Consider the following 25,251-nt stretch of genomic DNA (forward strand, 5'->3'; position numbering starts at 1 on the left):
TCAATTTTTTCACTTCGTAGGTATAATTTTTTTAGACTCTTTGGGTCATTATAAGCAAAAAAAGTCGGTTGTATTTTTCTCTAAAATTGATTGTTGTCGAGTTATACGCGATTTAAAAGTTAAAAAACGAGAGAAAATGGCCATTTTTAAGGCTTAATAACTCGGTTAATAGTACATTGTGTACCTAGTAGGAAAAGCTTAACATTCCCGGACGATGTAAAGATTGCTGTCGAGGCGCAAGCCGAGACAAGGGAATACAGAGTCCGGGAATGTTGCTTTTCCTGCAAGGTATACATACTATTTTTTCGAAAATCTAACATTTAAATTATATTAAAATAAATATGTTAAAATTTTCAAATAGACATATTCTGACTCAAATATTCTTGATGCCACCAAGTACATGTTTTGTAACTATAGAAACAAAAATATTGAATTGTCAAATTTGACGTATTTGCGTATTTTTGACAGTACTTATAATACATTTGTTCTGAATCTGCTGTAAGGAAAAAATATTTTTCTATGGATGTTATACAATGTGCAACTTCTCTCACTACTTACATACATTCAAAACGAACAATTTCTTATGCAGTGAGAAAAGTCGGCCATTGCAGTGGGAAATATTTTTTCTCACGGGTTCTCGTACGGTTTTCCATATCGTCGTCTTAATACTATAACTTGATAACACGAAATTAGTAGTTTTGAGATAAACGAGTTTAAAGATTTTAAAGATATTTGTGCTGCTACCATGATGTTGGTAAAATACGGAATTCACTCTGCGGCTCTCAAATACTGTTCCTTAACTTTTTGGCAACTGATCTATTTGGGAATACGGTGCAAATTTGTTTTCCAATATGGAAAAAACCATGAAAAATTAAAGTTATCAACTTTTAGCATTACCATAATGTTAACATTTGGTAATGTCGCATGTTGTGTCAAGTTGCATATAAGTGAACTTTTTAACACAACTAATATTTTATACATTATTTTGTTGAAAATTAGCCCCCTGCCATGGGGGTTACCAGATCTGCTAACAATTCTCGAATTCTTGCATTAAAATGAACCGAATAAACAGATAGCAATTATGTGGTAAGCTCAATGGTTTCAGAAAAACATGTGCTACAACTAGATAACTCGAGTTATCTAGTTATAGCATTCAGTGTATGTCGTATTCACGATTATTTCGATTAAATAATAGCTTGATAACTTATCTTTGTCAACTTTTAGCACTGAATGTTAGGGGCATTTGAGTTTTATCAACTTTCGTCAATCATAAATAAATACTTAACCCGTTTGGAGCGAGCTATTAAGTTTTTACACAATATGGAGGCAAATAAAATACATCTTGTGAACTAGTTATCTCAAAAACATCAATTTTGGAGTTATTAAGTTATAGTACTAAGGCGACGATATATGATCGCCGTTTCCATGGTAACATGCGCAATACAAGCACAAGTTAATATTGTCAAATAAAATGTGTTGGAGCAAAACTTACCAGGAATTACCTTTCAAAACTGTTCGAAAATAACTGTTAATTAGAATTTTAAATAAATAAGGTAAATATATAAATTTTAAGAATATTAAATAACTACATGTATATGTATTTTATTTCAATTTTGTATATAATATACGTAAAAGCACCTAAATTATTCAATTTTGAAGTTTAAACTCATGACGTCATGACACAACCGCATCCATAGAAAAAGTACAGTATACAACACATGAGAAAATGACATATTTCTCCCTGTTGTACAATATACTATTCCTTATGTATAGTAAGGAATAGCTATTTGTATAACAAGGGAGGAAAGTGCTACTTTTCCTCCCGAGAATGAAGTTTACTGCCCGACGCGTAGCGGAGGGCAGTAATCATTCAAGGGGGGAAAAGGCACTTTACTCCCATGTTATACATATGGTTTTTCCACCTTCCTCAAATAACAAGTCATTTTTTCATTTTTACTTAATTTATTTATGTAACTAACCAACAAAATTTATTAAAACTAAAACTAACAAGTAGGTACAATATAACTGTCAACTGTCAAATATAAGTCAAATTATTAATGTAAACATTGTTAAATCAAAATAACAATTTACTGTTTTTTACCATTCAGCAAACTACTGGGTGTTTTATAAATAAACGTTAAAATGTATAGATACTTAAGTAATAAAAAAAGATATTGCACAGGGCGTTCAATAAGTTATATTTCATGAATGAAATACTATGACGCCACTTTTACTTTTCCTCCCTATTGAGGAAAAATATTTTCCTCCCTAGGGAGGAAAAGTACAACTTTGCTCCCTACAATCAGGTCCGGAAAAGTATACTTTCGGTAGAGGTGGGTGGAAAATAACATTTTCGTACAGTTATTTTTCATTTCCAGGCAATGGCTAAGTATAAGGAAATATCGAACGTTTCTTTCAAAAATATCTAAATTCCTGACCGATTTTCGGAAAAAATTATTATTATGAAAGTTAGAAAGTGAAAAAATAAAAGTTTAAAGTCCCCTTACATGATCCTGAAAAAATTTGTGTCATTAATTTATTACTAAGTTGTTATTTTTAATTATTAACAATGAGCGCTGAAAGCGTATTTAGGCGGCTGTCAATGTGAGTGCGAAAAATATGCACCATTCCGGCAGTCCAATGGTGCATCTTACTCGTACCCACATTGATGGCCGCCTCAATACGCTGTTAGCGCTCATTGTTAATAATTAAAAATAACAGCTTTTTAATACATTAATGTCACAAATTTCTTCAGGATCATGTAAGGGGGCTTTAAACTTTGATTTAGTCACTTTCTGACTTTCATAATAATAATTTTTAACAGAGTTAAAGCCTTGAAAATAACTATTTTCGTGTTTTTCAAATTTTAAATCGCGTATAACTCGACAACAATTAATTCTAGAGAAAAATCATAAGAGATTTTTTGCTCATAATGTCCCAAAGAATCTAAAAAAATTGGTACGAAGTGAAAAAATTGATTTTTTAAATTTGTTTAAAAAAATTGTTTAAACAATTAGCCGACCGCGGCACCTCCCGGCACCGTGTATTTGTTATAAGGACCTTTTTTTTAAGTAAAAACGTTTGTGCAAAAAAAGACGGATCAAAATAATTTACCTAACGGGGGCGACGATACAGTCTGGACTATATGGGATGTTGCGTGTTACATATATCGATCGGATATCGCTTTTGGTATGAGAGCTTCCTAAGTCTCAAGTACTGAATGTATCTGGCCTATTGTAAGTAAAGACAAATATTCAGTTCTATGCCGTGTTGCCTTGAAAGTGAAAGCATTATTCAGTTCAACCTATTTGTGTGAATCTTCTTTTTCCAATATGAAGTTTATTAAGAACAAATATCGCAATCGACTTACAGATGAACATTTGGATAATTGTATTCGAATGGCTGCATCAAATTAAGTATACGGCAAACATTAAAAAAATTTTCGATGAGTCTGAGTGTCAGCCTTCTCATTGAACGTGTTTTTTTATTTTTCAATGTTTATGTTTATGATAGTGCGTTACTTTTTTGTTGTTATTATTAACTATTTTTAAATCATACGTGACATGCCGTTGTGGCTGGATAAAAGTTTGTGTTTATTTTTCAAACACCTTCGTTTGATAGGTAGGAATGTAGCTATGAACAAGTACTACACGTACTAGTAATATTAGTTATTTTGTTATTAGTTTATTACTAGTACCTATGTATTATGTATTTGTATCACCAGTTAAATAGTAAAATAAATACATATAATGATAAATTAACTGTGGATTATTTCATTTACGTTGCGTTACGTGGCTTCCGTGTGGGTAGCTCGCTGTTTTTTCCAAAATTAACAAAGTAGCTCAACACATTGAAGAGGTTGGCGACCACTGCTATAGGGTATTATTTAAATGCTTTAACAGTTCGAGCGGGTGGAGACGAGAACTGGTCTTTGGTCTTTGGACGTGGATAATCGGGGTTCGAATCCCACACCAATCATTACTTTTTTTATTTTTAATTTAATCAATATTGCGTTTATTAGATATTATTACAAGTAAATCTATGCAAAGAAATATATAGCAAATAAGAAAAACTGGGTAGGTACCTATGATTTTTAAAAATATAAAAGCCAATGTTATTTTTTTAATAAGTTAATGGTAGAATATATAAAGTAATTGTTAAATTTTCGTACAAATTACCACTAATTAATATTAACATAATGTACCATCGATTTATTATAATTAGACATTATTTTTATTTATGAAACTATTGTTACAATTTTTTGAAAAGGTAGAAGCAAAACAAACTTTCGAATAAGGTCGAATTTATATTAATAGCGAACGACTTTTATTTTACTATGCAGTTCACAAATTAACATTGTATTGTAAGGATAAGTTAGTGAACTTGTTATATAGTGAAGTGGAATTTATTTTTTTCGGTGAGAAATATCTAAATGTTGTAATGTTTATATAATTTTTGTGTTTTAATTTTATTTAACCGTAGAAAGAATGACTTGTCCTATACATTGTATAATATGTCTCAAAGGATGAATAAGTATCTATTTAAATATTTTTTGTATTATTTTTATTACAAAAGAAATAAAAGTAAGTACAATTCTACTGTTAACGTATTTTTTTACAGTAGAAAGTTTTTAATAATTATTAATGTGAGGATTATACTAAACCGAAACCACAAAATGCTAATATGGATTGGTAATTATTATTATACTATGAGTATAATTTAACAATACAATTATGTATTGTACCTATACAATTATACAGGGTGTAACAAAAATACAGGTCATAAATTAAATCACATATTCTGGGACAAAAAATAGTTCGATTGAACCTAACTTACCTTAGTACAAATATGCACACAAAAAAAGTTACAGCCCTTTGAAATTACAAAATGAAAATCGATTTTTTCCGATATATCGAAAACTATTAGAGAGTTTTTAATGGAAATGGACATGTGGCATTCTTATGGCAGGAACATCTTAGAAGAAACTTGTAGTGAAATTTGTGCACCCCATAAAAATTTAATGGGGGTTTTGTTCCCTCAAACCCCCCCAAACTTTTGTGTACGTTCCGATTAAATTATCATTGTAGCACCATTAGTTAAACACTATGTTTTTTGAGACTTTTTTGCCTCTTAGTACTTTTTCGAATAGCTAGTTTTTATCGAGATATTTTTAATATTTTTCAAATCCACCACATATTTGTATACTGTAAGTACAGTTATAGAGACCTAGTCATAATAATGAAAATTGATTTATAAATTACAGTTTGAGGTATATTTTGAACCATATTAAAAAAAGAAGCCACATCTCGCTAAAAGGTGCCTGATCGGAAAAATACTAAGAGACAAAAAAGTTTTAAAAACACTGTGTTTACTAATGGTACCGCAATAATAGTTTGATTGGAACGTACACAAACATTTGGGGGGTTTAAAAGCACAAAACCCCCATAAAATTTTTAAGTAAACATATTAAAAAAGATGCCGCATCTCGATTAAAACTGGTTAATCAAAAAAACACTAAGAGGCAAAAAAGTTTTAAAAACATTGTGTTTAACTAAAGGTACCACAATAATAATTGAACTGGGACGTAAATAACATTTTGGGGGGTTTAAGGGAACAAAACCCCCATAAAATTTTTATGGGGTGCACAAGGGCGCCCATATAAAAATTTTTAGGGGGGGGCCAAACCCCTTTTAGACGCTCTCTATAACGAACACGGATATAACGAGGTTTCGCTTATAACGAGGTACATTAGGTGTCCCATGAAATTCCTATTGAACTATAACGCTCTGTAACGAGGCATATTTGGTTATAACGAGGAAAATTTAAATCGAAGAATACTTGTTTTTACCTGTTTTTAGCGTTGTAATGGTCATAAATAAATAAATGCCCCAACTACCTGTACATAGAAATGTTTAACATCTGTCTTATTATCGAGGCCAGTGCCGTAATAAACTCGGCCACCTGTAATAAACATCTGCCTGTTTATCGACCGATATTGAATACTACAGGAAATTTACAATTTATGGCGGCGAAGTCTCATATTGTTCACTGTTCAGGTTGACCATCGACATCTAATAAACTACGTAAGAGGTATCAAAACATTTCAATATTATTATTGTTTGATATAACGAGATCCGCTTATAACGAGATAATTAATCCACCATTTCAGTTCTCGTTATAGAGGGAGTCTACTGTAGTTTAAACCACCTAAAAAACCTAGTTTGAACCCTGTTGTGAGAAATTATTCATACATTTAAACACTAGACCAAGTTTTTAAATGGAAATGTCATGGGTACCTCAAAAGTTGCACCTCTCTTTAAAACCCGTTTGAAAAGAATACAATGCTTGCAAAGCCTTCCCTTCAACTTTGGCGAGCAGACTAACCATGAGTATGTGTCGAACCAAGTTTTTACTTTAAAATCTTAAAAAGGAGCCCCCTTTATTTTTGCAGATTTAGAATCCTTATGAAAAATAAGGCACACATATTCCAAACACTTTTAGAATCGTTGATAGATGGCGCAAATAAATCGCATTTTCCGAATATAGCGCCATCCGTCAACAATTCTAAAAAAGTTCGAATAAATGTTACTTATTTTTTGAGGAGGAAACTCAATCTGCAAGAAAAAACGGGGGTTCCTATTTAAGATTTTAAAGTTAACTCTCACCCCACCTCCAGAGTGTGGAATGAAAATGCCTGTTTGGTGTCATTCTATAGATTTTTGAAAAATATTAAACACGTGTTTTTTAGTTTTTATTTGGAAGTATATTTCTCGAGATATTAGACCGTTTCTATAATTTTTCTATGGTATCACGATATACCGTTTTTTCCGATTATAGCGCTATGTATCCACAATTCGCAAAATGGCTCGAATAAAATTTGCTTATTTTTACAAGGAAAATCCAAATCTGCAACAAAAATTAGGGGTTCCATTTAAGATTTTAAAGTTACCCCCCGCTCCACACCCAGGGGTTGAAGTGGTGGACTTGTTTAGTGTCATCGCATAGATTTTTGAAAATTATTGAACACGTATTTTTCAGTTTTTCGATCCGATGTTCATTTCGCGAATTATTCGACCTTTCCGCTACTTTTGGGACACCCTGTATATAACAATCATTCATCATGAAAGATCACCTGTTTTTCATTTAAATAAAATTGTTCTGTTCATCATAATGCACACTTTAAAAATAATCTACTTACTAAAAAAATACTTATGCAAACTAAAATTTGACTATGTTCATTAAATTTAAAAAATTATTTTTCAGTATGAATTTATTTCGAAATATAAAATATAATTACCTACTTTATACCAGTTCTCAAAGATTATCGGTCAGAGATCGGATTTCTTGCTGATATGGTTTTTTTTTACAGTATTATAAATGATTCATTTAATTGATAATTTTGGGTGTCGATTACAGTGTATATATGTTTCCCACGCCTCTAATCTCTTTCAATGTTTTCGTTAATAGCATACCGTGATTGTGAAAATGTGTATTATGCACATTCTATATAGACCACTGTCGCAGACACAAAGATTTTCTTAAACTATTAATAACTACCCAATATGTGAATTTTTTTTATTAATAAATATGTTGTTTCCAATTTATCTCTCAAAATTATCCAATAATTTTTTGACAAAAAAAAGTTTATGTAATATAAATTTAATTTTTGTTCTTTCCCGAAAAGCTAGGGGGGGCCACGGCCCCCCCTGCCCGTGTGAATGGGCGCCTATGGGGGTGCACAAATTTTACTATAATTTGTTTTTAAGATGTTCCTGTCATAATAGTGCCACATGTCTGTTTTCATTAAAAAATCTCTAATAGTTTTCGATATATAGGAAAAATCGATTTTAATTTTGTAACTTCAAAGGGCTGTAACTTTTTTTGTGCGCATATTTGTACTAAGGTAAATTGGGTTTAATCGAACTATTTTTGGACCCAGAATATGTGATTTAATTTATGACCTGTATTTTTGTTAAACCCTGTATATTGTACACAATTATATTGTACACAATTGTATACAATTATATATTGTACCTATATTAATTTATAGTATGTATTCCAATATTAACTTACTATACATACATTTATTATCCGCTAGATTTACTTGGTCCATTTTCCAGATGTAAAAATATGTAATAAACGCAATATTGATTAAATTAAAAATAAAAAAAGTAAAGTTAGTATGGGATTCGAACCACGATTATCCACGTTCGGACCCAAAGACGATTTCTCGTCACCACCTGCTCGAACTGTCAAAACATAATACTCGATAAAGTGGGATAGTCACGTCGTTGATATTCCCCTTGAATTAGAAAGAGACTACCGACCCAATAGCGGTGCCGCCCAAAATCTCGACAGCCAAAATCCCGACAGCCAAAATCCCGACAGCCAAAATCCCGACGGCCAAAACACCGACACGCCAGAATCCCGACAGGCCAAAGTCCCGACATGCAACAATCCTCGCTTAAGTAAAAATTCCGACTTTTGTTTAATACTTTTAATACAAAATACTTTTGTTTACTAACAAAAAATAAAAAGCAGATGGCCATAAACAAAAAAGAAGAAATAAATGTTAAAAATATGTTAAAAAGAAACTTATCAAACCTGTCGGGATTCTGGCTTGTCGGGATTTTGGCCTTTCGGGATTCTGGCGTGTCGGGATTTTGGCCGTCGGGATTGTGGCTGTCGGGATTTTGGGGTAGACCCACCAAATAGGCTAATTTATCTCTGTCGCAATAGTCACCCATTTTAAGATGGCATGGCGCAATCTAGTGTATTATATATCTATGTGTAGGTTAGAAATTGGTAATTATAATAAGAATTTATTACTTCACTTTAACTACTTCATTTTAATTCTACCTTTAGCTTTTTAATCTCATTAAAACTATGAAGAATGCTTCAAATTTTTAATTTGAATATGCAGAATTCTAAGAGTAATATAATAACTGACATCTGCAATAGTATTTTAAAGTGTATTAAACTTTCTTCCGCATAAAATGTACCTTTATATGCGTATATATTCGATGCTTGAGATGCTAAACATCATGAGATGCTTCAATTAACCGCCTGTCAGTCGCCCGGCCTCTTCGATATCCGTAAGTGAGTGACCAGCTTAAGAGAGGCTTACATCCGACGCTGGATGAAATAGCTATTGATGATGATGATGATATATTTAGAATATAACTTATGTAACCTGGAATCATGTCTATGCCGACAAATGTATTCACAATCATGTGATTCCGTTTTACAATATAATATTTATGTGTCCAAATATAGTAATTTTAAGAAAATAATATTAAAATAGTTAGTTTAGTACTTACCGAAATAATGTCCGATATAAAATTATCTATTGGAGATTCCGAAGAAACGCTAGCACCAATGTTAAGAGGTAGACTGGAGGTTGTCGATGAGGGAAAACTTGATGTTGTAAGGCAAGACATTTTCTAATTTGTTGGATGGATCTATGGTAGTTATGGTTGTATAATGAAAAACTGAAACATCAAATTTATCTTAAGTATTAATAATCACTAAGAGCTTACGGTATTAGTGGCTTTTTACGTGAATTTTGATATTATTTTATTAATTATAGCAAATTTAAAACCGTCATTTTGACAGTTACATTAGTAAATATAAAATAAAAAAAATTTTGTATTATTTATTTTATGGTTAGGATATAAAAAGAGACATTTGAAAAAGCAGGAGTGAATAGATTTTCAATATTAAATATTCTAAATTTTATATTCTATGGAGTTTTATCTAATTCATTCACTAACAAACTAAAAACAATATAGGTACTAATTGTCTAAATTCAGCTAAATAAACAATGTATTGTAGCGAGCTTATAGTTAAAATCATACTCTCGTTTCGTTTATACGAATTTATTTATACAAGTTACAGACGAATTTATATTATACACTAACTCTATTTACAAAAATTGTGCCTTATATACCCTAGCCGTAATTTCTGGAACGTTCCACGCTCATCTCTAGTTATTGTCCAGACATTCGGAGAATTTCTCGTCTTCCGTCCCGCTACATCGCGTCTTATCTAGAAAGATCCAAGTGGAATGCGGCTGTGGAGATGGGACCTGTTATACGAGGGTCAGTCAAAAGTAATATTTTGTTACACTGCTCCCCTCTTAAGATCTGAGCGTCTTGATCAGCAACTCTAGATGGCCCAGGATGGCGGAATCTACAGGATTCTCCAGCTCTGCATACACGCCTCAAGAAGAAGTAACAGTCTACTGTCTTTGAAGGGTACGACATCTTTGGGTTAATGCAACACACAGCAATTCGTACGCCGGTCTCTCTGAAGATCACTTCAAGCATGCTTCTCACAATCTTCCAATCCAGATCTTCTACTGCATAGCCTATTTTTTGGTAAAGCCAAATTTTTGATGTCATAATTACACACGATTTTCTTCAAATTAGTTAGAGCACGCCATATGTTCTCAAAGCTTGGCGTGTCCGTATAAGACTTCCTGGCCACCATTAACAGCAAAGATCGAGGACCATCTTACAATCGCAGTACTCTTCCAATTTTAGGCTGCTGATTTCTTAACTCGTCCAGGCGGCCGAACTTTCTATTGAATACGGACGAGATTCCGTTAGTCATCTCGAGGTCTTGGGCAGCACAGTGCGCTAGCGAGACGTTTTCTGGAACACCAAACAGATCTTGCTGAACTTCTGTAGTCACGCCGAATCTAGCACTCTTTCTCTCTGCGTGATTTGACATAAATTCCTTAAAACTTGGCTGTGCGGCAGCTTTCATCTCCTGTTGGAGGACTCCTCGGGCTTCTTCTGTTTCATTTAAGCCAGCATATGGTGCAAGACGATTTATGTGAATAACTTTTGGTTTACCGTTTGGCAACTTCTTAATTTTGTATGTTACGTCATTTATTTTCTTCTTAACTTCATACGGACCTTCCCGTTGTCTTTGCAGTTCAGGACACAAGCCTCGACGTCGTTGTGGGTTTTAAAGCCAGACAAGATCACCTACTTCGAAGCTTTCATTCTTGCATCGAGAATCATATTGATCTTTCATTCTGTCACTGGCTATCTGGATGTGTTGTCGGGCAAATTCATGAATGTTGTTCATTCGTAACTTCAGGCGGTCGACATATTCTTCGCCTGCAACATGTCCCTCGAAAGGTCTGCAGCCAAACTCTAGGTCGCAGGGCAAACGCACTTCACGACCCAACATCAGGCAGGTTGGTGTCTGACCTGTAGTTTCATTCACGGCCGAGTGGTAGGCCATCAGGAATAAATGAATGTGCTGGTCCCAATCTCGCTGATGTTCAGATACAACTTTGGACAAGTGTTTACCCATCGTTCGGTTCATCCTCTCGACCATTCGATCTGATTGAGGAAGGATGCAGGGGTGTCGTTCTGGTCTTATTGACACCAATCAATTTACAAACGTTTTGGAAAAAGGCTGACTCAAAGTTTCTTCCTTGGTCGGAGTGGATCTCCAAGGGAACACCAAATCGGCTGAAGAATTCTTTAACAAGTACCTCCGCAACGGTAGCAGCTTCTTGATTTGGTAATGCATAGACCTCGGTCCATTTCGTAAAATAATCCGTGGCTACCAGAATGTATTTATTTCCAGCATCGGTTTCTGGAAATGGACCTGCAATGTCGATTGCTACTCTTTCCACAGGACTGCCACCGTTGTACTGTCTCATGGGTGCTTTCTTTTTACCAACTTGACCATTACCGGATGCACACAGTTCACATTTCCGACACCATCTTCTTACATCATCTTTACAGTTCACCCAATAGAACCATTCTCGAACCTTTTGCAGTCTTCGTAATACCAAAATGTCCACCTGATGTACCGTCATGCAACTGACGCAATATCTCCGACACTTTACTTTTAGGTACAATTAACTGAAGCTTAGATTCTGTACCATCATCGTTCTCAAAGGTTCTGTACAGAAGATCATCTTTTAGTACCAGGCAATTCCACTGGCTCCAGTAGGCCTTGACTTCCGGACTACATGCACTAATGTTCTGCCAAGTAGGTCTCTCACCTCGAGGCATCCAATCCAATACTCTCTTTATACAAGGATCATCTACTTGGGCGTCTTGTAACTGTTGGGGCTGCCATTGCTCATTAACGACGGTGGTTCGTCTCACGGGGCAAAATCGTTACTCCAATTTGGCACAGTGATTACAATTTGCACTGCTGTCGTCTCAAAAGGGCATCAGCATTTGAATGAACTCTTCCGGCTCTGTGTTCTATCTCGTAATCATATTCTTGTAATCGTTCTAAACATCTTGCCATCTGGCCCTCTGGATAACGGAATTGTATCAGCCATTTTAGAGCAGCGTGATCTGTTCGAAGAAGGAACTTTCTGCCATACAAGTATTTATGGAAATGTTCGCAAGCCTTCACTACTCCCAGCAGTTCTCTTCTGGTAACGCAATAGTTTCTTTCTGGTTTCGACAGGACTTTGCTGAAATAAGCTATGACTTTTTTCTGTCCATCCTGGATTTGTGAGAGAACAGCTCCTATGGCACTGTTACTAGCATCGGTATCCAAAACAAACTTTCCTGTCTGTCCCGGGTAGCTTAATATCGGTGCACTGATCAGAGCCCTTTGTACAGAGCCCATGTATATTCTTTTCGCTCCTCCGTCAACTTCGTTAGGGGCTTGGAGATATTGCAAATCGTCGGTAATATGTACATAGGCCAAGGAAACTTCTAATTTCATGTTTATCTTTTGGTACGGGCCAATCTTTAATTGCTTCAATCTTTTCAGGATCAGCTGTTACACCATTACTCGATACAATATGTCCCAAGTACTTAACTTCTCGTCGAAACATGTGACATTTCTTCAGACTTAATTTCAAGTTCGCTGCCCTCAGTCGTTGAAAGACTTCTATTAGATTCTTGGCATGTTCATCAAAGGACCTTCCAACCACAATTACATCGTCCAAGTAAACCAGGCATGTTTTCCATGTTAGACCTCTTAAAACTACCTCCATTGACCTTTCAAATGTGACAGGAGCATTACATAACCCAAAAGGCATAGCCGTAAATTGCCAAAGCCCTGATCCTATCGAAAATGCGGTTGTCTCCCGATCGGCTGGCTCCATGTCTACTTGCCAATATCCACTTTTTAAATCGAGTGTGGAGAACCAACGAGAACCGGAGAGAGTATTCAATTTATTGTCTATTCTGGGCAAAGGATAACTATCTTTTTTTGTTACCGCATTGAGCTGGCGGTAGTCTATACAAAAACGCGTTGAACCATCTTTCTTCTTTACCAGAACTACTGGTGATGTCCATGGACTGTTCTATGGTTCAGTTACCCCTTGTTTGTCGATATCCTTCTTCGGCTTCATCTCTTTTCGCAAATGGAAGTCGTCTAGGCCGTTGTCTGATTGGCTGAGCGTCTCCGGTATTTATTTTATTACTATGCTTGTTTGCCCTTATCCTTTTTATCAATAGCAAAAACATCTTGATACTCTATCAGCATCGAGCTCACATTTTTCGTTCGTTCATGATCAAGATCTTGGCATCTTTCAATGACCATCTCAACAAGCTCCTTGGGATACTTCGACGTCGATGATTTTTCATTGGTATTCATAGAGCAAATGGAAGCCACGGGAACACACTGTCCGATCAAAGCTCCTCTACTTAACTTGATAGCAGTTTCCTTTAAAATTATAACTCTTACAGGGACGACATCTCGAACTCTCACCAAAGTTTTTGCCGTTAGGAACTCGACATTGTCCACATCTTCGACCATCCTTAAACTTCCCTCTCGGCAGTGTTTATCAAGTCTGGTCATCAGAATTTTCTCACTATTACCGGGTATGGTTACGTCGCATGTAGTTAGTAAGCGGATGACATCTTCTTTGTCGTCGTGAAAGGGCAACTCTTCACCATTGATCCTGAGATCTCCATTTTGAACATCCAATATTGCTCCCACTTTTCTTGGCAATTAATACTTGATGTTCAACTGCGGTCTGGCCAATAGATATTGACATATTAGCCTCGCCATATGTATTAATTAGCTCAACAGTCGCTGTTCTAAGCTTTACTGTTGCAGGTGATAACTTAAGATGGCCTCGTTCTGTTTCTGAACGTGCGATAGTTCTTGTTGCACCTGTATCCACTAAAAACGATTTACATTTATTATTGATACAACCTTCGATGTATAAGTTGTGAATTCCACCGGAGGACGTAAAGTTGACAGTTACAATGGGGGCTCTAGTTCTCGAGGTCGGCAGTTGCCCCTTGGTGTCGACCCGCTCTAGTTTTCCGACTGCTGTACGATCTTGCAATTACGCCGAATGTAGCCTACTCCTCCGCAATTCCAACATCTAGGCTCGCGTCTCTTTGGTATCTCGTTACGAACTACTCTACGTATCATTTCCTCCAGACGTTCATCGTTGTGTTCGTCACTTTCTTCAATGGTTCTTACTCTATGGCTTCGTGAAGTTTGACTGGCCGTCTCGTGTTCCAATGCAATAGCAAGTGCTTCATCTAATACTTTCGGTCTTGCTAGTCGTAAAGCTTTCTGTAGGTCACTATCTTTCAACCCATTGACGAAGGTATCTACCGCAATTTCTTCTAAAACGCTGTCTGGCACCTCCGGATAAGCCAACCGCACCACACGAGCCACATCTGCTTCAAATTCTTGCAGATTCTCACTTGCTCGTTGACTTTTACTTCGCAGTTGTGCTTTGTATACTTGTTGTAGATGGGCATCATGGCGTTTTTCTAAACGAGTGAACAAGGTCTGGTAACATTTTTCTTAACCCTTAGGAATTGACCTTAATATATCTGCAGCATCACCTCGTAGAGCAGCAGTCAAGGAAATAGCCTTTTTTTGTTCGGTCCAATGATTGGCGGTCGCAATAGCTTCAAATTGTCTAATATATGGACCAAGAGGACTTTCCATCAAGTGGTGGTAATTTGAATCTCATATTATGGGACGTTTCGTCTCTCGGTAGTTTATATTTCTCATTCTTATTTCTTCTTTTCTTGTTTCATTGTAGACCAGTATTGTTCTCATTATTTTTCTTTCAAATTTCAAAAGGCTATCTTCTTCTTTCTTGGTAATCGTTGTTGTTTCCATCCCATATGTAACAACAGGTCTTATTAAGATCTTGTATATAGGTTCATATTATACTTGAGCCTTGTTTCTCAGCAGATTTCTATTCAATCCATATGTTTTTCTGCCTTTCAGAATTCTTTCCTTGTTCTCTCTTTTCCGGTTTTCCCCTATTGTTACTCCCAAGTAGCTAAAGGTTGATACAGTTTTAAGTTTATTGTTCTGTGTTATTAGATATTTCTGAGTTGTTGTGTCATCCTTCCCTATAGTCACAGTATATAGAGTTTCCACAGTAAAACCACTCCTCTGTCGGAGCTTTGATCTCAAGAAATAAGACCGGCACTAGGCAATTGGTAATTCACTAGTGGTGGATGCGGGTTTTCCCTGTTAAATTCCGTACGTTTCTATGCGACTAGCAATGCGAGAGTGGGGCAAAAGCGACTAAGAACATTGCGCGGTCGCCATGCGCGACTACAGATTTTACTTCCAATTTTTTGGAGAGTGGTTCTACTGTCCCTCTTTATACTGTGCTATCGTCATGTATTTTATTTTGTGCTGGTTTATCTCTAGTCCTATTCTCTTTGCTTTCTTATCTAATTTTCCGCTTTTATAAGTGTCATCTTCGTCTCCGCTATATGATGACTAGATCATCTGCATATGCTACTAGGTGAAGTTGTATGATCTGTAATAATGTTTTTGTTTGCAAAGTTTGCCCTCCGTATGATTACTTTCAATATCAGATTAAATAGTGTCGGGGAGATAGAATCACCTTGTTGCACGCCTTTGTTTCCATTGATCTCCTTAGAAGTTGTTCCGTTGAAACTGATCCTTGATCTGGTATTCTTTAGGCTCACTGTTAGCATATGTCTTAATCTTTCTGGGATTTCAACATTCTCTAGCTCCTTCATAATTTTCGTCCGATTCAGGGGCGTAACAGAGGGCCCCGCAGCATGAAGCTTGCGGGGGGGCCCCAATCGCTTAAGGGCCCCATCTTGTCATCTGATATTATGTAAAAATCTGTTATTCTTATATTATTTTTACGTTGTCTGTTTAAATTTAAAAACGTAAAAATTTCTAACTAGACGTATTTGCCAAGTGAATCATCTCATAATATCTAGAAACTTAATCCCTTCCGGCCTACCGAAATTTTATGGCAGCGACAATAAACTATATAATGCTTTGTACGTGACTATTGAAAGATATTAGAATTGCATTTTGCCGAATTTAAAAACAATATTTTTAAATCTAAAAATGGGTTTCCTTTCTCTCTGTTCTTTACCTACTTTTAGTATTTCGATACAATATTATCGCCAGTAATTTCATATTGGTTTTTTGTATTGAATGTTATTTATGTTTGTGTTGTTTTACGGTTATAGTTGCATCAGTTTGGTACGCATTTATTTAACAATTATTGACGACTTTTCTTGTGTAATCATTGGACAATCTCTCAACAGATAAACGGTAAGATAAGGAAATTATAACACTTACGCTTTAGAGGAGTCAATGTAGAAAAACTTGCATAGTTTCGGTTTCGGAAAAAATCAAACAATCTTATATTTTTTTAAAACATTTTTTGTTAGTTTATATATCTTATCTTAAAGTGAAAAGTTCTACTCACATATGCCTCCAATGGTTTATTAATTCTTTAAACGATAAAACTGTTTTATATTAAATAGTTTTAAAAGATATCAGTGAATTCATCATTTTATTTTGTTCCAAAATGTTTCTATTTCCTTTTTGATTATGCTGAATTCGAATACGCCCTAATAATGTCTTTAATCTTATTATAATATATCTTGTAATCTTATTGGGCAGTGTCCCGTTGAAAATAAATAAATAAATAAATAATAGCACACGACGTCCTTTGGACGTCCAAAATAGGTCCATTTTTGGTCCTTACGTCCATGGACTATAAACGGACGTCCTTTGGACGTCCCATTTTGGACGTCCTTCGGAAGGAATAAATATGGACGTCCGACGTTGGACGTCCTTTGGACGTCCGGCGTTGTACGTCCTTTGGACGTCCATACTGGACGAAAATACGGACGTTTTATGAACGCTTATATTGGACACATTATACCAATTACGGGATCAAATAGCAAAATAATTCAATAAAATATTAACTTACGCGTTAACTTTACGTTAATGAAATACAGTCAAACCTGTCAGTAACGGCCACTAAAATGAAAGAACTATTGGCCGATATAGAAAGGTGGCCGTTATTGCCAGTTTTTGTAGTCTAGATATACAGTAAAACCTGTGTTACTGGCCACCTGTACTAACGGCCAATTTAGAAATTCCCCAAACCAATTATATCTGGGCTACAAAAACTGGCAATACCGGTCACCTTTCTATATCGGCCAATAGCTTTTTCATTTTTAGTGGCCGTTACTGACAGGTTTTACTGTAATTGGTGTGGGGAATTTTTAAACTGGCCGTTAGTACAGGTGGCCAGTGTTGGCAGGGGGCCGGTAACACAGGTTTTACTGTAGTTTAAATCGAAAAGATTAAATCTTAATTCAAAATTGCATATACAATTATTACAGTTATAAACTATATAGTTTAATATCCAAAACATGTTTTTGATTTTATGTAATGTAATGAAAATCTTATTTGTAAATTATTGGTTACAATGTTTAACAACAGGAAATATTCAAGAATAAATAAAATAAAAGTTTAACCCTAACAACACAAAACATTCCAGGAATGTAGGAACTATTAAAGTTCTATTCCGTGAACATCTGATTAAATTATGGGTGGAAAGTTACCACAAGATATTCTATGAACATAGTACAATGTCTTCCTGGAGGGGTAAAATTTTCCATTACAAGATTTTAAGAGAGGCCATTTACTATTCAATTTGCATTCATTTTCAAATTTGCCGCGCGAGAATCTATGTAGCGTCGCGTAGTCGCGTGGTCATTGGTCACCACCACATTTCATATATTTCATTTTCATGTCATGATAACTGATAAGATAACCTAAAAATTTAGTAAAAATTTTGATTGGAAAAAAATGCATCGATAAGAGTGTGGGAAATGGAAATTAGTGGCTTTTATGCTGTACCTGTACTGTCTACTGGTTTTTGCGCTGGCTGGATCTCTTTTGTTTAAACAATTATGTAAGTATTATAAAATCCATTTTCAATTTTCTTTTATTCTTTATGAAACGAATCATTTATGCATGCATATTATTACCTGTAAATAGTACCTATTTTTTTTTATTTTTAATTGTAAACCCTTCATTTTAATTTTTTTTAGAATCAGCTGAAAGTGGTCTTAAAAAAAAACCAAGAAGGAAATGTATAGCCTTGTGTCACATTGGCCATGCATAATAAGTTATTACTTTATAAACAAATATTAAGACCTAGGAATGGAACATGGATATAATCATCAAGAAGATAGCAGGAAGTCAGGAGGTTTGTTCCAACATGACCGAGAACCGTCACGAAACGGTAACGCTCCTGCGCAGTAAAGAAAATCCGTTCCAACAAAAATATGATCGTCATCGGATCGTCCTTCCGACTGTTCCAACAAGAATTGTGATCTTTCGGTGACGGTTTCGTGATGATCATTTCAGTAATCGGGCAAATGCATAATGTGCTGGTTGGACTGACTTGAGCACTAGGATTTAATTCTTTAAATTTTTTGAGGAGGTAGCAGGTAGGAACTCCTTTTGGATAGTCCTATCAGGGAAATTGAATCAATCCCTGCCTTCTGCAGATTCCAGGTGTTTCCTGACCCGGGAAACTAGTACCTGCTAAGGGTCCCCTGTCCAGGGTCACGGATGAAGCCCACAACGGCATCCAGGGCGGAGAAGAAGGTCTTCACAACGGTCTGGAGGACGGAGGTGGCAGCCCCCTGGTTTTAGGGCTTGTATAAAATCGAACCTGGAAATCGGCAGCTGGTTTTTCAGTATCTGTATTGAGCGGAAGTCATTTAGGCCAGAACGGTCAATACAGAATAGTACTCGGTGCGGTGGCAACCACTTAAACAGCGTGTACACAGCGGTGTAGAAAGCCAAGGGAATGACTACTACACTATTTTTCCCAGGTTAATCAATATGGCTGAGGAAATAAACGATGGCCCCGAGTACGGGCGCTTCTTAAATGGGGCAGGGGTGCGAAGAATCTCCCGCTTGGCAAAATTTGATATACAGAGAAGTTGTAGAATAGGCACATGGAATGTGCGGAGTTTATATGAACCAGGAAAAACACACAATGCCATAAATGAGATGAAAAGGCTGCAAATATCAATTCTGGGTATCAGTGAAATGCGATGGCCCGGATCTGGCCAATGCCATGTGGATGATCATGAAGTATATTATGCAGGAGAAGAGAGTAATTACCATCGTCATGGTGTAGGATTCATAGTCTCAAACGAGGTTAGCAAATGTGTTAGAGCGGTATGCCAGGTATCTGAACGAGTCATAATGATTCAGTTGAACGCGAAACCCAGAAACATAAATTTAATACAAGTGTATGCACCGACAGCGGAAAGTGAACTGGAAGAACTTGACAAGTTCTACGCCGATGTAAAAACTGTTACCGACCAACTCAAGACTAGAGATCTCACCATTCTGATGGGTGACCTTAATGCTAAGATAGGAAAAGGCAGACAAAGTAATATTATTGGCTGTTATGGACTGGGCGATCGAAATGAAAGGGGAGACTATTTCGCAGATTTTTGCAAAGAACATAATCTATGTATAATGAATACCTTTTTCAAATTACCTAAAAGGAGATTATATACGTGGAAATCTCCAGCAGATACCCCCAATAATATCGTAAGAAACCAAATTGACTACATAACCATCAGTGAGCGTTACAGAAATGCAGTAAAGTCTGTAAAAACCTATCCTGGCGCCGATGTGCCATCTGATCACAATCTATTGTTAGCCGAAATAAAATTAAAACTTAAACGGATAAAACAACCACGATCCTCTAACAAACTGGATACCGATTTTATTAGAAACAACAGTCAGGGGATTTCAAACAATTTAGAGAGCAATTTTGAGAATAGCGAACAACAAGAATCCATCGAGGATCATTGGAACCAAATCAAAACGATTATAAACAACTCAACTCCAAACTTCAAAGAGAAAAATCAAAAGAAGCAACAGTGGATGAACGATGAGATTTTGAATTTGATGGAAAAAAGACGCAAATTTAAGAATCAAAACATCGAAATGTATAAACGCATTAATAAAGAGATAAGGACTAAAATACGAGCGGCAAAAGAAACATACTTTGAAAAAAAAATGTTTAGAAATTGAAGAGTTGCAGAGAAAACATGATTCATTTAATATGTATAAAAAAATAAAAGAACTCACCGGTCAGAACAAAAACATGCAAATAACATCGTTGATAGAGACGGAAAACTGATTATCACTGATTTGGATAAAATAGACAGATGGAAAGAATACATTGAGGAACTGTTTAATGATGAAAGGCCCGAGCTTGAAATTAACGAAGTAGTTACAGGACCTGACATAACTATGGACGAAATTGAACAAGCAATAAGATTAGCAAAGACCAGAAAAGCGACGGGACCAGACGAAATACCGAATGAAATAATAAAGCTCTTCGAAAATTCAGGTAAAAGATCTCTCCTTCATCTTTTTAATAAAGTTTATCAAACTGGCTATATACCAACGGATTGGCTGCTGTCGACTTTTGTGACGATACCTAAAAAGGCAAACGCGAAAAGATGTAGTGACTACCGAACCATTAGCTTGATGAGTCATGTTTTAAAGATATTTCTACGAATTTTGCACTCTAGGATGTACCAAAAAATAGAAGAACAGCTTGGTGATACACAGTTTGGATTCCGCACCTTGGGACCAGAGAAGCACTGTTTAGTATTCAGGTTATGGTACAGAGATGCAGAGATGTCGGACATCCGGTTTATATGTGTTTCATTGACTTTGAGAAGGCCTTTGATCGGGTAAAACATACGGAAATGATTGCTATTCTTCAGAAAGTGGGTATTGATGATAAAGACCTACGCATAATCAAAAATCTTTACTGGCATCAACGTGCAAACATCAGGATTGGCTGGGACACGTCTGAAGAACTTCACATACGAAGAGGAGTAAGGCAGGGCTGCATTTTGTCCCCACTAATATTTAACATCTATTCTGAGTTTGTTTTCAATAAAGCAGTGGATAATGCTCAATGTGGTATCAAAATGAATGGCGTCAATATTAATAATTTGAGATATGCGGATGACACGGTGTTAATTGCGAGCAATTATGAAGAACTTCAACATCTGATTAATAGGATTACCACAACGTGTGATGAATATGGACTCAAGCTAAACACCGCAAAGACCAAGGTGATGGTTGTCAGTAAGACGCCAATACAACCGGAAGTAGTAACAGCTTATGGTGAACAATTAGAAAGAACTAACAGTATCACCTACCTTGGTTGTAATCTAAATGAGAACTGGGACATGAGCAAAGAAATTAGAATACGTATAGAGAAGGCCAGAGCTGCATTCTTTAAGATAAAGAAACTTTTATGTGGAAACAACATTACTTTGAATCTTAAAATTAGATTAGTGAGATGTTATGTGTTCTCTACTCTTTTGTACGGTGTCGAAGGTTGGACTTTAACAGATACTCTTCTCAAGAAATTGGAAGCCTTTGAAATTTGGGTATACCGAAGAATCCTACGAATAAGTTGGGTGGATAGAGTTCGTAACGAAGTTGTTTTGCACCGGATGGGAAAAGTCACAGAAGTCGTCAGAACAGTTAAAAATCGAAAACTTGAATATTTTGGCCATGTTATGCGACACCCAGAGAGATATAATATACTCCATTTAATAATACAAGGCAAGGTAGACGGAAGAAGAGGGCCAGATCGAAGAAGAACGTCATGGCTTAAAAACCTGAGATAATGGTATAACAGATCCTCTGCATCCCTTTTCCGAGCTGCCGTTAACAAAATTACTATAGCCAATTTGATAGCCAACGTTCGATAATCGAGCACGGCACATGAAGAAGAAGAAATTTTTTGAGCCTTTGATCGACTAAAAGCACACAAGCTGTCACCAACAAAAATGACAAATATATGATTACCGTCATGGGACGATAACTGGGCGATACAATTACGAACATGCGCACAACAAACGGTACAAGTAGTTTCGTGACGATTTCTGGGCCGTCCAAAAGTTCATGTTGGAACAAACCTAGGAGCAACCACTTCATAAGTACAAGAATATTGAGGAAATCCAGCTCCTTGATACTACTGGGCAAACTAGAAGATTGAAGAGGACAAAGCCTTTTGAACTAGTTTGAGTGATAGGTGATAGTGAAAAACAGAGCATAGTGCGTGTGCCTGTGTATGTTAGAATAGTGCACGTTCTTGTTAGATTAGATAAGAGACGCTATGGGGTAAGCTCTTCATTTTAAGAAACAGTAGTAATTTAGGTTAAATTAAAATTGCTCATTGGTCAGTTACGACCAGATTGTTTTTTTATGTTTGGCAAAAAGGGCTTAAGTCAGAATTGCACATTGATAATGTTTTGATGATTTCTGGACCAGAAAAAAACTGTTGTAGACGTAAACTGTATGTACAGTAGAATCTACTACAGTACTGTAGAAATCATCAAAACATTATCGACGTGCAATTCTGACTTAAGTCCTTTTTCCAAGACATCAGAGAATTGTAATGTACAATAATTCCCCTATCTGCATTTTCATGAATTTTGTAGGAGACGAAAAACCATTTTTAGGATCATCTCCTGCTTTCACATGTAAATTTTGACATGTTTTGTAGTAAATAGATAGTGGAATTTACTACAAAACATGTCAAAAAATTTATGAAAACAGGAGGTGACTATAAAAAAAGTTTTTAGTCTCTCTTACAAAACTCGTGAAAAAACAAATCGGAGGTATGTCACATTAGTGACTATATCCAGGGAATGTCTAAAAAATATACTTTGATGTCCCAAGAACCAAATATAACCTATATTCTTATATATATATATATATATATATATATATATATATATATATATATATATATATATATATATATATACAGGGTGTAACAAAAATACAGGTCATAAATTTAATCACATGTTCTGGGACCAAAAATAGTTTGATTGGACCTAACTTACCTTAGTACAAATCTGCACACAAGAAAAGTTACAGCCCTTTGAAATTATATATATTGTTATATTTATATTTGATATGAAAATTAAAATTTGATAATTATAAACAAAATTCAATTTAATATAAAATATTTTCAATTTTCTCAACCACGGGCATATAAATTTAGAACAACCTGTATACAACAAATTGTTATATTTAATTTTAAGAAGTGATTAGAAAAAGCTTACGGAACACGGGACAATGCGCTTAGAAAAAACAAAGTGAATTGCGCGTACCATTATCGTTGTTCGCGGAAGGTTCGATCATTAGCCTATGCTAAATAAAACTCAAGTGAAATCGATAATAGGTCATTATCGTTGTTCGCGGAAGGTTCGATCATTAGCCGATGCTAAATAAGACTTAGTGGAAATAGAGAATAGGTCATTAAAATTTGTAAATAGTAGAAAGTAATTTTAGAATGGGAATTAACTATTTTCTTTGAAATCCATTAAGCATATTTAGAAAGATTAAAAATTGGTTTTGAGGAAGACTGCGAATGAGAGTTGGTGGTGGAAGGTTGATTTGTGAATCTGGAAGGGATATTTAGAAAGTAGGGGAATGAATGAGAAATAGAGATGAGAATGTTTTGAGCTGTCGAGAAGTGAAGTCCAGTAGTAGACGGTAGTGTACGGAGAGTGAGAAAGCCGGTGTAGTTCCGTGAGTGTGGAGTATCTATCGTGGAACGAGAGGTAGGCCAGGTTGAGAGTAAAAGAACCTCCTTGAGCCAAGAGTGTCCCGGTAGCTGATTGCAGTTTCGAAAAAGGTAGAATACAGCATCACGACAGAAGCAGGTACGAGAGCTATACGAGCTAGTTTTCAAAGGAGAACATTACTGAAAGCCAGGACGAGGTTTTGATCGCAGCCAAGGATAGCAGGAAACGAGTCTTGTGTGAAGACATTCTCAGTTCACCAGAAAAAGGTCAGTCTCATTTGTTTGGACATGAATGTATGGGTTTTTCGTATTAAATACCACATTATAAATTGAAGAACATAATAAATAATATCAGAAAAGCTTCATCAAACTTAAATAGAATTGTTGCTAATAAATCCTAATAGTTAAATGTTAATAAAAACTTTCAATTGGAAACCAAAAGGAAATAAGATTCCCATTTGTAAATGTTATGTTTAAGAAAAATAAGATCTAGCAAATATTAAGCAGTGATTGCCATTTAAATAAAATAAACAATATTTTGATTATAATTGTAACCCATATATGTGTATTATTTTACTCTTTTCTTCCCTATCCCGATTAGGAACCATTGAGAAATACTTAGAAGCCACGAGAGTAAGTAATTAATTTTATAATTCGCCCTGAGATTGAAAACATATTGATATGTGATCTGGTAAATTAATTAGATTATTATTAATACATTGATTAAATTAAATGACATATAAGAATATTATCTCATATCAATAATCAAGATCACATCAACTGTCGTCCAACGTGGAAAGCATTGTAAAGTATTTCTAGTGGCAAATTTGAAGGATAGAAAGAGTAAAGCCGGTATTTGAAAATTTATATGCCTGTGGTAAAAAGTGAGATGCTTACATTTGATAACATAAAATTTTAGATCTCTTTAGGTACAAATTTTACATAATTGATTTAATATTTTATTTTTACGATATTTACATTTGATATATTTATTGACAATTTATAATATTTGGGTGAGAAAAAGTCGTCTTGGTAACATACTAGTAAAATTTCATATTTGGCGGGGACAGTACTTCTTGAAAACAAATGTCTGTGACAAGAAGCCAAAGCAAAGACAACAAAAAACAAAAAGAACATTCAGACCAAGAAGATATTTTAGACACGACAATCATGGCATCAGAACAGCAAGAATTATCAGGAATAGATAAACTATTACAACTGATGCAACTCCAGTCACAAAAACTGGATGACAATCAAAGAGAAACAAAACAAGCAATGGATAAAAATCAGAATGAAACATCAAAGAAAATGGATAAAATGGATCAAAAAATGGATGAAACACAACAAAAATTGGATCAAAAAATGGATGAAACACA

General features: G+C 35.4%; 1 protein-coding gene across 2 annotated transcripts in view; it reads right to left on the reverse strand.

Moving 5' to 3' along the window:
• LOC126884422 (E3 ubiquitin-protein ligase TRIM71) overlaps positions 1 to 25,251 on the reverse strand; it is a 254,659-nt gene that overhangs the window by 103,382 nt on the left and 126,026 nt on the right. For both annotated transcript variants that reach the window (XM_050650326.1, XM_050650327.1), the window contains exon 2: positions 9,321 to 9,491. In XM_050650326.1, the coding sequence (XP_050506283.1) occupies positions 9,321 to 9,440 (120 nt within the window). In that variant the 5' untranslated portion in view covers positions 9,441 to 9,491. The remainder of the gene's footprint in view (positions 1 to 9,320; positions 9,492 to 25,251) is intronic.

Source organism: Diabrotica virgifera, chromosome 5 (genome assembly GCF_917563875.1).
Source record: "Diabrotica virgifera virgifera chromosome 5, PGI_DIABVI_V3a".
Taxonomy (NCBI): Eukaryota; Metazoa; Arthropoda; class Insecta; order Coleoptera; family Chrysomelidae; genus Diabrotica; species Diabrotica virgifera.